The sequence below is a fragment of the Dendrobates tinctorius genome, unplaced genomic scaffold, assembly GCF_039654945.1.
Source record: "Dendrobates tinctorius isolate UK_male_01 unplaced genomic scaffold, ASM3965494v1 ptg000097l, whole genome shotgun sequence".
NCBI classification, from domain to species: Eukaryota; Metazoa; Chordata; class Amphibia; order Anura; family Dendrobatidae; genus Dendrobates; species Dendrobates tinctorius.
Genome location: NW_027361765.1, coordinates 21,793,721 through 21,807,974, shown reverse-complemented (window position 1 = coordinate 21,807,974; position 14,254 = coordinate 21,793,721). Strand labels below are relative to the sequence as shown.

Here is a 14,254-nt window from a genome sequence, read left to right as displayed (position 1 = left end):
TTCACATCAAGACACACAGCGCTCTTTACTGGTCCTCTGGAGTCCAGACATTCGCTCAGATTACACCTTAAGGTAATAACTACCTAACTTGGAGCAATCCAATTCATTTGTGTGTATTTTTTAGTTCACTACAAGCTAAAGGGGTTCATTATTAAGCGCAAATTTTAATTATTTATTTATATTTTATTGATCACATTGGTGGTGTGTGTTCCTAATTTGAAGCAAGTGTTCCTCTCTCTTTTCTACAGTTACTAGCGCCACCTAGAGTCTATACTAGGTTCTATATTCTTGTCGAATTTGAGATTGGCAAGCGTTTTCCAAACAAGTTTGCTCATCTCTAGTAATTATCTCCCGTTACGTCTCCTTGGTTAGACCTCATCTGAAATACTTTGTCCAGTTTTGGGCACAACTTAAAAAAGACAAATTTGAGCAATTTCAGAGAAGAGCGACCAAAATGTTGACCAGTCTGCAAACAATGTCCTATTAGGAACGGTTAGAGTATTTGGGATTGTTTAGCTTGCTAAAGAGAAGTCTGAAAGGAGACTATATAGCTGTCTACAAATATTTCAAGGGCTGTCAAACTTAAGAGGGATCAGCTACAGGTGCCTCTCAAAAAATTTAAATATAATCAAAAAGTTAATTTATTTCAGTTCTTCAATACAAAAAGTGAAACTCATATATTATATAGAGTCATACGCATTACTGTACAGAGTGACTTATTTCAAGTGTTTATTTATGTTAATGTTGAGGATAATGGCTTACAGACAATGAAAACCCAAAAGTCATTATCTCAGTAAATTAGAATAATTAACCCCTTCGCACCCGAGCCTGTTTTTGCCTTCGTGACCGGGCCAATTTTTTCAATTCTGACCAGTGTCACTTTATGAGGTCATAACTCTAGAACGCTTCAACGGATCCTACTGATTCTGACACTGTTTTCTCATGACATATTGTACTTCATGATGGTGGTAAAAATTTTTAGATATGATCTGCGCTTATTTGTTAAAAAAATCAAAATTTGGCGAAAATTTAGAAAATTTTGCAATTTTCAAACTTTTAATTTTTATGCCCTTAAATCAGAGAGTGATATCGCACAAAATAGTTAATAAATAACATTTCCCACATGTCTACTTTACATCTGCACAATTTTGGAAACATAATTTTTTTTTTAGGAAGTTATAAGGGTTAAAAGTTGACCAGCGATTTCTCATTTTTACAACAAAATTTGCAACACCATTTTTTTTAGGGACCACCTCACATTTGAAGTGAGTTTGGGGGGTCAATATGACAGAAAATACCCAAAAGTGACACCATTCTAAAAACTGCACCTCTCCATGTACTCAAAACCACATTCAAGAAGTTTATTAACCCTTCAGGTGCTTCACATGAATGAATGGAATATGGAAGGAAAAAATAAACATTTAACTTTTTTTCACAAACATTTTACTTCAAAACCATTTTTTTTATTTTTACAAGTGTAAAAAGAGAAAATGAACCACAAAATTTTTTGTGCAATTTCTCCTGAATACGCCAATACCCCGTATGTGGGGCTAAACCACTGTTTGAGCACACGGCAGAGCTCAGAACGGAAGGAGTGCCGTTTGACTTTTTCAATGCAGAATTGGCTGGAATTGAGATCGGATGCCATGTCGCATTTGGAGAGCCCCTGATGTACCTAAACAGTGGAAACCCCCCACAAGTGACCCCATTTTGGAAATTAGACCCCCCCAAGGGACTTATCTAGATGTGTGGTGAGCACTTTGAACCCCCCAAGTGTTTCACTAAAGTTTATAATGTAGAGCCGTGAAAATAAAAAAAATCATTTTTTTTCCACAAAAATGATCTTTTAGCCTCCAATTTTTATTTTCCCAAGAGTAACAGGAGAAATTGGACCCCAAAAGTTGTTGTCCAATTTGTCCTGAGTACGTTGGTACCCTATATGTGGGAGAAAACTACTGTTTGGGCACACGGTGGGGCTTGGAAGGGAAGTAGTGACGTTCTGAAATGCAGACTTTGATGGAATGGTCTGCGGCTGTCATGTCGCGTTTGCAGAGCCCCTGATGTACCTAAACAGTGGAAATCCCCCACAAGTGACCCCATTTTGGAAACTAGACCCCCCAAGGAACTTATCTAGATGTGTGGTGAGCACTTTGAACCCCCAAGTGTTTCAGTAAAGTTTATAATGTAGAGGCGTGAAAATAAAAAAATCATTTTTTTTCCACAAAAATGATCTTTTAGCCCCCAATTTTTATTTTCACAAAGGTAACAGGAGAAATTGAACCCTAAGAGTTGTCCAATTTGTCCTGAGTACGGTAGTACCCCATATGTGGGAGAAAACTACTGTTTGAGCACACGGTGGGGCTCGGAAGGGAAGTAGTGACGTTCTGAAATGCAGACTTTGATGGAATGGTCTGCGGCTGTCATGTCGCGTTTGCAGAGCCCCTGATGTACCTAAACAGTGGAAACCCCCCCACAAGTGACCCGATTTTGGAAACTAGACCCCCCAAGGAACTTATCTAGATGTGTGGTGAGCACTTTGAACCCCCAAGTGTTTCAGTAAAGTTTATAATGTAGAGGCGTGAAAATAAAAAAATCATTTTTTTTCCACAAAAATGATCTTTTAGCCCCCAATTTTTATTTTCACAAGGGTAACATGAGAAATTGGACCCTAAGAGTTGTTGTCCAATTTGTCCTGAGTACGCTGGTGCCCCATATGTGGGAGAAAACTACTGTTTGGGCACACGGTGGGGCTCGGAAGGGAAGTAGTGACGTTCTGGAATGCAGACTTTGATGGAATGGTCTGCGGGCGTCATATTGCATTTACAGAGCCCCTGATGTACCTAAACAGTGGAAACCCCCAATTCTAATTCCAACCCTAACCGCAACACACCCCTAACCCTAATCTCAGCCCTAACCATAACCCTAACCAAAAACCTAACACCAACACACCCATAACCTTAATCCCAGCCCTAGCCCTAACCCTAGCCCTAACCCTAACCCTAACCCTAGCCCTAGCCCTAGCCCTAACCCTAACCCTAACCCTAGCCCTAGCCCGTGTACCTGCTGTTTTTTTTTTTTTACTTTTTTTATTTTTGTGACAAGATTGCTGCCCTGCGATCTGACTCATAGTAACGCCACTTCTCCTCTGATCTCACACTGACAGATGATCAGAGGAGAAGCAGTGTTACTATTTGACAAGATCGCTGCCTGGCACATAATAACGCGACTTCTCCTCTGATCTCACAATGACAGATGATCAGAGGAGAAGCAGCGTTACTGTGTGACAAGATCGCTGCCTGGCACAGCTGTGCCAGGCAGCGATCTAGTTACACAGTAACGCTGCTTCACCTCTGATCATCTGTCAGTGTTAGATCAGAGGAGAAGCCGCGTTACAATGAGTGAGATCGCCGGGAAACAAGCAGCTTTCCCAGCGATCGCTCCCATTGGCTGCTGTGACGCTGACGTCATCAGGACCTGAACCAATCAGGTCTCGATGACGTCGGGGGTCCCAGCATGCATTGTGCACCGGGATCCCCGCGTTGTAAGGTATGTGGGGGTCCCGGGGGGCACAAAAACGTCGGCGCTGCACAAAGCCCAGCAAGCGCCAACGTTTATCTACTGTGGGCAGTTGGGAAGAGGTTAACAAAAAACACCTGCAAAGGCTTCCTAAGCGTTTAAAAAGGTCCCTTAAGGGGGTTTTACACATAGCGATATCGAAAGCAATATCGCTAAAGCATCACCGATTTGGTGACGCAGCAGTGACATCGCTAGAGATATCGCTATGTGTGATACTTACCTCTGACCGGCTCCCCCGCTGTCTGTCGCTGATCACGTGAGATCGCGCAGCTCCATTTCTCGTTGGGCGCTTCCTGCTGGGCTTCCTGCTGGCGCTGACGAGCGACGTGTGGACGGGAGGACGTCAGAATCGCCTCGTGTGAAAGGTAAGTAATGACCGCTGTATCGCTGCTGCATCGCAGTGAGATCTGCCTGTGTGGCAGCTCACTAGCGACCACTTAGCAATGCACCAGCGATCCTGACCGGGTCGTATTGTGGTCGGGATCGCTGGTGCATCGCTAAATGTAAAGGGGCCTTAGGTCTGTTTCAGTAGGCTCCACAATAATGCGGAAGACTGCTGACTTAACAGATGTCCAGAAGGCAGTCATTAACACACTCCACAAGGAGGGTAAGCCACAAAAGGTCATTGCTAAAGAAGCTGGCTGTATCCAAGCATATTAATGAAAAGTTAAGTGGAAGGAAAATATTTGGTAGAAAAAGGTGAGCAAGCAACTGGGATAACCGCAGCCTTGAAATGATTGTTAAGAAAAGACCATTCAAAAATTTGTGGGAGATTCACAAGGAGTGGACTGCTGCTGGAATCATTGTTTCAAGAGTCACCACACATAGATATATCCCGGACATGGGCTACAAGTGTCGCATTCATTGTGTCAAGCCACTCATGACAAATAGACAATGTCAGAAGCATCTTACCTGGCCAAGGAGAAAAAGAACTGGACTGTTGCTCAGTGGTCCAATGTGTTGTTTTCAGATGAAAAGTACTAATAACTGGTTTAAAAACAACAGTATCACTGTGCTTGATTGGCCAGCAAACTCGCCTGATCTTAACCCAATTGAAAATCTATGGGGTATTGCCAAGAGGAAGATGAGAGACACCAGACCCAACAATGCAAATGAGCTGAAGGCTGCTATCAAAGCAACCTGGGCTTCCATAATACCTCAGCAGTGCCACAGGCAGATCGCCTCCATGCCACACCGCATTGATGCAGTAATTGATGCAAAAGGAGCCCTTACCAAGTATTAAGCACATTTACTGAACACACATTTCAGTAGGCCAACATTTCGGATTTTAAAATCATTTTCAATCTTGTGTTATAAAGTATTGCATTTTACTGAGATAAAAACTTTTGTATTTTCAGTGGCTGTAAGCCATAATCATCAACATTGACAGAAATAAACACTTGAAATAGATCACTCTGTTTGTAATGACTCTATATAATATGTAAGTTTCACCTTTTGTATTGTAGAACTGAAATACTTTAACTTTTTGATGCTAATTTTGTGAGAAGCACCTGTATATTCTCATTTGCTCAAGGAAAGACTAGAAGCAATGGAACGATCAACAAATGGAACAGGCTGGCATGAGTGGTTGTGAGTTCTCCTTCAATGGAAGCCTAAAAACAGACAGACATCTGTCTGGAATGATTTAGTAAATCCTGTCTTGATTAGAAGGTTGGACCAGATGACCCAAGAGGTCCCTTCCAACTCTACCACTCTTTGATTCTTTAGCACCTCCGTGCGCACTCCAATTATAAATCAAATGTTTTTTTTTTACAGGATTTGTTCCTTATGGATTTTTGATATTTGTATTTCTTCACTTTTTTTTGTTTATTTATTTATTTTACTCAGTTATATAGCGCCATTATTTCTGCTTTACAGACATTATTGGCACTGTCCCCGATGGGGCTCATAATCTAAGTTCCCTATCAGTATGTCTTTGGAATGTGGAAGGAAACCGAAGTACCTGGAGGAAATCCACACAAACACGGGGAGAACATACAAACTCCATAGTTTATTTTTTCAATCTGGATTTATTCTATTTTTTAATTGTTTAATCTGCTTGCGTTATCCTGGTGTCGATCCACCTTGTACACCTTCGACACTATACCAGTGACATAGTTGTGCTGTGCAGCTCCACAACTGAGCACTTCGCCCATCACTGGCACTGGGAACATATGATTGGTACATTATAGCACCCTCACAGGATAGGTCATTAACATCTAATCAAAGTATAGATTATCATCACTTTTTATGCCCCAGACAGCCGCTTCAAGCTCAGACAAACAAATACAGTATTGCATTTGCAGTGTGTTGTACTTTTCTTCCTGTTTTCTTTGGGTGAAAAAAATTGGAAGAATTTTTTTTGAAGATTTTTACATCTTTACATTTTTAGACTCACTAAATCCGTCTTTTCAGACACTTTTCAACAGTGGGGTGCACATATCCCTTCTTTTTGGAGATAATCAATAATACATTTGTGCATCAGCTAAATTAAATGTGCCTTATTTAGGTTTAGGAAGCATGAATCAGAGACCGGCTGTGTTATTGCATTTGTGTATGCCTTACTCCAAACAATTTTGCAATTCAGAAAAAATATGATTTTAAAAGCCATCCAGGTCCTATGTGATCTGGGATTACTCATCCAAAAGGCAGGTTCCTGGTAGCTTCTCTGCACCCTACTCCTATAGACGCAGGGACGGACATATCGTTAGTGCAACCTGTACTGATGTCCAGGGGCACTAGCGTGAAAAGGGGCCCATTTTTACCTCCAAAGCAGGTGCAATTTTGCATTTTTAGAGCTCTTGAGCTGGAAAGGGCCCATATATTCTTTCACAAGGAGCTCTTTTTTGTCTCTGTCAGCCAGTGCTCAGATGTGTTTACCTAAGTCCATGTGTAGAGGCAGAGAGCATTAAAGTAGGTTTCATTTATATCAGTGCTGCTTTTCAGGGAAAAATAGTCACAACTGCAATAACTAAGCCAATCTCTGATTCATGCTGTCCAAGGTTCAGGCAGCATGAATCTGTAACTCAGTGCATATCTTTATTATGAAATGATTTCACTGGTTTATAAAGTATGATTAAAAGTCATATATGTAATAATTTGGTCATGTAGGTTTTGACATAAAACCCAATGTTATTTTTCTTTTATCCGTCCTTAGGAATATTCAAGAGCTCTTGCTATATAGATGTTCGTTGGTTTCCTTTTGATATTCAGAAATGTAAACTAAAGTTTGGATCTTGGACTTACGGGGGTTGGTCCCTTGACCTACAGATGAAAGAAGCAGACATTTCTGAGTATATCTCTAATGGAGAGTGGGATCTTGTTGGTATGTGTTGAATTACAAATATCACTATAATGTCTTTCTGTCTGAATTTATCTCTGGGTAGGTGTTTGCGCAACACCCTTATTCATCATATTATGTGCTCTGCCATTTACTCCTAGTTGTATAACTCTTGACAGTCAATATCCTTTAACATCTTCACGGCATTTGCCGTACATGTTCGGTGCAAGTCGCAAGCCATCCCATACTAGGCTGGTGATGGCTGTGTTTTATGGTTATGACCGGCCTCTAACAATCACATGTGGAGCGGAGCTCTACTCGCGATTGTTAACCTGTTAAATGCCCTTGTCAAACTCTGACAGCAGCATTTAAGATGAGCTGACACAGGGGCACGTCATTCCATGTGCATATCAGCGCCTGTGACCTGATCACTAGTGTTGAGCGATACCTTCCGATATCGGCAAATATCGGATCGGATTGGATCGGACCGATACCCAAAAAGTATTGGATAGCGCCGATTCCGATACCGGAAACCAATGCAAGTCAATGGGACAGAAATATCGGAATTAAAATAAACCCTTTCTTTCCTTGTTGGTTAATTCTACATGAAGGAAAACAACTAAGAATAATGTAGAATGTATTGGGGGAGGTGGAGGAGACATTAAAGGCATAGAGGTTTAGCCCAATCAAATGGAATAGCAGGAATTAATTTTTTTTTTAAAACATTTGGAGTTACAAAGATATTGACTATGTTAAAGGGGTTGTGTAGCAATAGAGGGAGACGTTCAGAAAAGGCACATGTTGGCGGAGTGTTAGAACGGAGTGCTTCATCTAGCTTGGAGGTTGACTGAGCCCCTGACCCGGAGGACACGGCACGGATGCGGGCACCTGTATGCACGACAGACTGTGAGTAAAGCTTTGGAACTACAGTACATGCCCTGGTGTCCTCCAGTGATTCCTGCGCCAACACACTCAGCACTGCTACATCTCTGTGCCTGGCACTGCACCATCTGCGTCTCTTCACTACCTCTCCATCTACACTGCCCTGGGACTACAGCCCTACCTGTGGAGGGCCACAACATCATTGCTGCACCACACCATCTGTCCCAGAGGATCTGTCTGCAGCGTCGGCTTAACATCTTCATTGCCGAACACCACAGGTGGCGTCACGAATCATTCACTCATAAACTTTAATCATCGTCCACACGTTCAACATTTCCCTTTTACAATGGATGTCCAGGGCCACGGACCGGGTCACAGCTACCGTGACATCTTCCATTGAAACCAACGGGCCCGGTACCGAGTACCCTACCAGCCCTGGCGGGCGATCAAACTTGGCGGAAATACATAACAGAACAGGTTGTCCGGGCTTTTCACATAATCTCAGTGCATATCTAGGCTGCAGAATGCTGACAATAAGTAATTTACCTTCTGTGTCTAGTCTGCATGGTTTCCAAGATATCATCTCTTGCTTCTAAGATAAACGTCCGGGGGGGGTGTTCTGGCATTGAACTGAGAACTGGTCGTTTCCTCCTCCCTCACTAGTTTCACTTTCCATAGATCACTGTTCAGTGTGTGTCTGGGGGAGGAGCAGCTGGGTGGTCTGCTCACAGCCAATCACAGCCATGCCATTAGTTAACATGCCTACATGCCTAACAGGATGTGCCCACACTTCTTAGGATTCCTCATTTGCAGAATCAAATCAAACTGGCTCATAGCATTATGGGAACTTCCGATTCCGGTATTCGATATGCAAAAAGTATCAGAACTCAGTATCGGAATTCCGATACCACGAATATCGGCCGATACCCGATATTTGCAGTATCGGAATGGTCAGCACTACTGATCACGGGTCACCAATTTGTTGCTATGTCTTCAAGGGGTCTGTTGAAGACCTCTGTGCTTGTCATTACAAAACTCATTTGAATCCCTTCCTGTGCTCGGGTTTCAAAGGAGACCATGACGCTATGGCATTGCTTTATATAATGCATGCAGTTAGACGATCTCAGCTTCGAGTCCCCTAAGGAAACTATTAAGAACATTGAAAAGCAAAAAGAATATGAAAAAAAATGCATAAAAGTTCAAATAATCATCTTTTCCCATGTTAAAAACAATGATAATAAAAAACTAAAAATTTTTTACATATGTGGTATCGCCATATTCAGAAAGGTCTATTAAAATAATTAACCTGATTCTGTAAACGCTGTAAACAAAAAAAAAAGTTATACTGGCCTATTATGGCTCTGAATTAACCCATTGACTTACCTTTCTGCATTGAAGCAAGAAGATAGTGTCAGATGCTAGGTAGGGGGACCCCAGAAGCTATATATTTTCTGTTAGGGTATTTATACACAGGGCAATGAAGTGACCCTTTGCCATGGGCAAGGAAAGCTTAGTTAACACTCTGTCATTCTTTGTAATAAGTTGCTTACATTTTCAGGTGCATTTCTATATTAATATGCTGATTAATATTTCATGGAATTACAGAAAAAGTGACAAAGAAATGTATTTTCTCTTCAGGAGTACCAGGAAAACGGAGTGAGAGTTTTTATGGATGCTGTAAAGAGCCATATCCAGATGTGACATTTACCATTACAATGAGACGGAGGACATTATATTATGGACTGAACCTTCTTATTCCTTGTGTTCTGATTTCTGCGCTTGCCTTGCTCGTGTTCCTTCTTCCTGCAGACTCAGGAGAGAAGATCTCACTTGGTAAACATGCAGTTACTGGAAAAAGCAGCTTTGACTTTCATAGGATCTGCAAAGTTTAGACAGTTCATATTTAAATTAAAAAAAAAGACTTTATACAGAAAGCAGAGCTATTATGCAGTTAGAAGCAGCAGTCACATGCATTATTATTCAGGATGCTTCATTGCAAGGCATCCTTTAGATGTGAGAGTCGAATAGTTTTTTAAACCAACATTCATTTTTGTATATACATCAGTAAAGATGCCAGTAGTTTGTATGGCATATAGGGATATATTTTATACTGGAAATCGTTTTATGTACTCTGACGGGCAGCCAGGTTTTCACTATCAAAATCTTGGGTTGGGAGTAACACAAAATGATTAGGATTTCAAGCAGAAACATTCAGAAGTAGGCATTTTTTCTCTTCTAGAATGATATGTCACCCCTAGAAGCCAATATTAGAAGTGCTGTGTACATTAAGTAAATTGCTCTTAGTTAGAGTGCAATGATTACTAAAAGTTTGTAATGTATTCACTTCACTGATTGGGTTTCTAAACTGAGAATTCAGTTTACACAAGCATTTTTTACAGTGGATCTATTGGCATATGCAATACTTACAAAGACCAGGACATGTTATTTTAAAATATATAACGTATTTTTCGGATTATAAGATGCACTTTTTGTCCTCTAAATTTGGGTGGCTAAGGGGGGAGCATCTTATAATACGATATGAGCTTACTGGGGGCCAGCGGGGTAACAGTAGGCACAGTAGCTGCTTCAGGAGGCCGGCGATGGAAAGAGAATTGCCTTGCTGAGGTGCTTAGGACCTCAGAAAGTGTTATCACTGGTGAACAGAGTCCATTTCCCTATGATATCTCTGCTGTGGGCTTCGTGAAAATGGCTGCTGGAGGCGGTGCATGCAAAATCTCAATCTGCACATGTGACACCTCCGGTGGCCATTTTCCCAAAACCCACTGTAGAGATATCATAGAAAAAATGGACTCCATTGACTGGTGCGGACACCTTCTCAGATCCAAGGCACCACAGCATCGCCCCGCTACTGCCACTGCTGACCTCCTGAAGCAGCAACCCTGCCTCCTGTGACCCTACTTCACCAAAACGGCCCCCAGGAATGCTATCTTCAAAAGGGAATAAAAGACGCACCACCATTTTACTTAACAAAAAGAAATTTCCGGTGGTCCGGTTCATCTTATAATCCGCAAAATATGGTAGTTAATTTAATTCCAATGATAAAGGTGTTGTCTCATTTTTACTTCAGGAATTGCATCGCTCTCCAGCATTAACAGCTTTCTGCTTGTTGGAGGGAGGGGTGCTAGTGATTGACACTTCGGAACAGCAGCACCATCGAGTTGTTAGCCTGAGCTGTGTGCTCTCCAATCCTGCAAATATAAAAGGAAAAAGAGAAAGCTATAGAATATGCAAACAGAGATCACCACACAATATACACTCACTGGCCACTTTATTAGGTACACCTGTCCAACTGTGTGTTAAGACTTAATTTCTAATCAGCCAATCACATGGCGGCAACTCAGTGCATTTAGGCATGTAGACATGGTCAAGACAATCTCCTGCAGTTCAAACCGAGCATCAGTATGGGGAAGAAAGGTGATTTGAGTGCCTTTGAATGTGGCATGATTGTTGGTGCCAGAAGGGCTGGTCTGAGAATTTCAGAAACTGCTGATCTACTGGGATTTTCACGCACAACCATCTCTAGGGTTTACAGAGAATGGTCCGAAAAAGAAAAAAAATCCAATGAGCGGCAGTTCTGTGGCCGGAAATGCCATGTTGATGCCAGAGGTCAGAGGAGAATGGGCAGACTGGTTCGAGCTGATAGAAAGGCAACAGTGACTCAAATTGCCACCCGTTACAACCAAGGTAGGCAGAAGAGCATCTCTGAACGCACAGTGCGTCGAACTTTGAGGCAGATGGGCTACAGCAGCAGAAGACCACACTGGGTACCACTCCTCTCAGCTAAGAACAGGAAACTGAGGCTACAATTTGCACAAGCTCATCGAAATTGGACAGTAGAAGATTGGAAAAACGTTGCCTGGTCTGATGAGTCTCGATTTCTGCTGCGACATTCGGATGGTAGGGTCAGAATTTGGCGTAAACAACATGAAAGCATGGATCCATCCTGTCTTGTATCAACGGTTCAGGCTGGTGGTGGTGGTGTCATTGTGTGGGGAATTTTTTCTGGGCACTCTTTGGGCCCCTTGGTACCAATTGAGCATCGTTGCAACGCCACAGCCTACCTGAGTATTGTTGCTGACCATGTCCATCCCTTTATGACCACAATGTACCCAACATCTGATGGCTACTTTCAGCAGGATAATGCGCCATGTCATAAAGCTCGAATCATCTCAGATTGGTTTCTTGAACATGACAATGAGTTTACTGTACTCAAATGGCCTCCTCAGTCACCAGATCTCAATCCAATAGAGCATCTTTGGGATGTGGTGGAACGGGAGATTCGCATCAGGGATGTGCAGCCGACAAATCTGCGCCAACTGTGTGATGCCATCATGTCAATATGGTCCAAAATCTCTGAGGAATGCTTCCAGCACCTTGTTGAATCTCTGCCACGAAGAATTGAGGCAGTTCTGAAGGCAAAAGGGGGTCCAACCCCTTACTAGCATGGTGTACCTAATAAAGTGGCCAGTGAGTGTATTTAGCAATAGAAAAATATTTATTGAGTACAAGATCATCAGAAACAACACACATTAAAAACATTTACAAAAGTCATACATAGTGTGTTTTTCTATGGACCTCTAGTGTATCCCACTCTGATTGTCCTGTGGTGCACTCCAGTGTCATTTTTTGGACAATCCTGCAAGTAGAGGCAGCTTTGACTCTACAGTATGAAAGGAATGCAAGGGCACTGAAGCTGGCTGGATCTTGCACTCCATCAATTAGGCCAACTTCAGTGCAGTTCTTCAAGCTATATAGAAAAGAGCTTGTAGATGTTGGATTACAGCATTGATCATGTAAGCACATGTCTCTCTGGGCTCCTACAACCACGTTGATCTGTCCCATGCTTCCAGCTATTCATGCCACTCAACCACCTGACTGAGAAAACCTCTAGGAGATGAATATGGACTCATGGAAACCAGTGTAAGGGAGTGAGATATGATGTCTTTCTTGCTTCCCTTCCTCGGATTGTCCCTCCAATGTTATTATCTAAATATTGCTAAGTTATATTGCTTATGATTAACATCTGCAGTACTGCTACATAGAAATATGTATTATCGCTCATCTTTAATGGTATTGCCATGTGTTACCATTATGTAGAACGTTGCACACATACCATGCAACCTTATCACTAAGGAAAATGTCCTCATCAGAGATCATATAGATGATCTAGAAAACCGGTTCATGAATTGCAACCTTCGTATTGTTGGACTGACAGAATCATTTCCTTGTGGGGAACTGTGAAACCCATGTGAGTCTGTGAAACCAATGTGAGTGACTCCGACTCTGCCCTGTCCTTCAAACCACACGTCCAAACTCTTGCCACCTCCTATCTCCTCCAACTCAAAAATGTTTCCAGAATCTGTCCCTTCCTCAGCCCTCAGTCTACTAAAACTCTTGTACATGCCCTCATCATCTTCTGCCTTGACTACTGCGGCACTCTCCTCTGTTACCTCCCTGCTAACTCTCTTGCACCACTCCAGTCTGTCCTCAACTCTGCTGCCCGACTAATCCAAATCTCTCCTCGCTACTCCCCTGTCTCTCCCCTCTGTAAATCCCTCCACTGGCTCCGAATTCCCCAAAGAATCCAGTTCAAACTACTAACACTGACCTACAAAGCCATCCACAACCTGTCCCCTCCCTATATCTCTGAACTAATCTCTTAATATCTTCCATCACGTAATCTTCGATCCTCCCAAGACCTCCTACTCTCCTTCACACTTATTCATTCCTCACACAACCAACTCCAAGACTTCACACGAATATAATAATAATAATAATAAATTTTATTTCTATAGCGCCGACATATTCCGCAGCACTTTACATTTCAGAGGGGATTTGTACAGACAATAGACATTACAGCATAACACTAATCACATAGATTATAACAAATACCAAGTGGAATGAGGGCCCTGTCGAATCTGGTCATTTTTTTCTTTGAAGTAATTGGCCAGATCGTCAGCTTGGAGCTCCGTGGATGGGGCGTGTACTCTTGGGTTGAGTAGAGAATGAAAAGTGTCAAAGAGATGTTTCGGGTTATTGGACAGTGAGGTGATGAAGGTGTTGAAATAGGTTTGTTTGGAGAGGTGAAGGGCAGTGTTATATGTTCTAAGCATAAACTTATAATGGATGAAATCTTCGTGTAGATTGGATTTTCTCCACAGACGTTCGACGCACCTGAAGCACCGCTGCAGGAAACGTGTTTGCAGGGTGTGCCAGGGTTGTCGCCGTCTGTGTTGTGGTGTTCTATTTATAGGGGGTGCAAACTTCATCCAGGGCACTTTGAAGTGTTTCATTGCAATGCTTCAATGCAGAATCAGGACATGAGAGGGAGGAGATGGGGCCAATGATGACTGCAAGTTCTTCATAAGTTTCTGGGTTTTAATGGTCTGTATGTTTCTATAAGTATGGACAGTGGGGGTCACCTGAGCAGCCTGGCAGTTCTTGATTGAGAAAGAAAGAAGATTGTGGCCAGAGAGCAGGAGAGGTGAGTTTGCA

General features: G+C 42.3%; 1 protein-coding gene across 2 annotated transcripts in view; it reads left to right on the top strand.

The window, feature by feature from the left end:
- The window catches only part of CHRNA7 (cholinergic receptor nicotinic alpha 7 subunit), a 547,224-nt gene that overhangs the window by 488,533 nt on the left and 44,437 nt on the right, over positions 1-14,254 (top strand). For both annotated transcript variants that reach the window (XM_073586951.1, XM_073586952.1), the window contains 2 exons: positions 6,734-6,901; positions 9,377-9,571. In XM_073586951.1, coding sequence (XP_073443052.1) covers positions 6,734-6,901; positions 9,377-9,571 — 363 coding nt within the window. The remainder of the gene's footprint in view (positions 1-6,733; positions 6,902-9,376; positions 9,572-14,254) is intronic.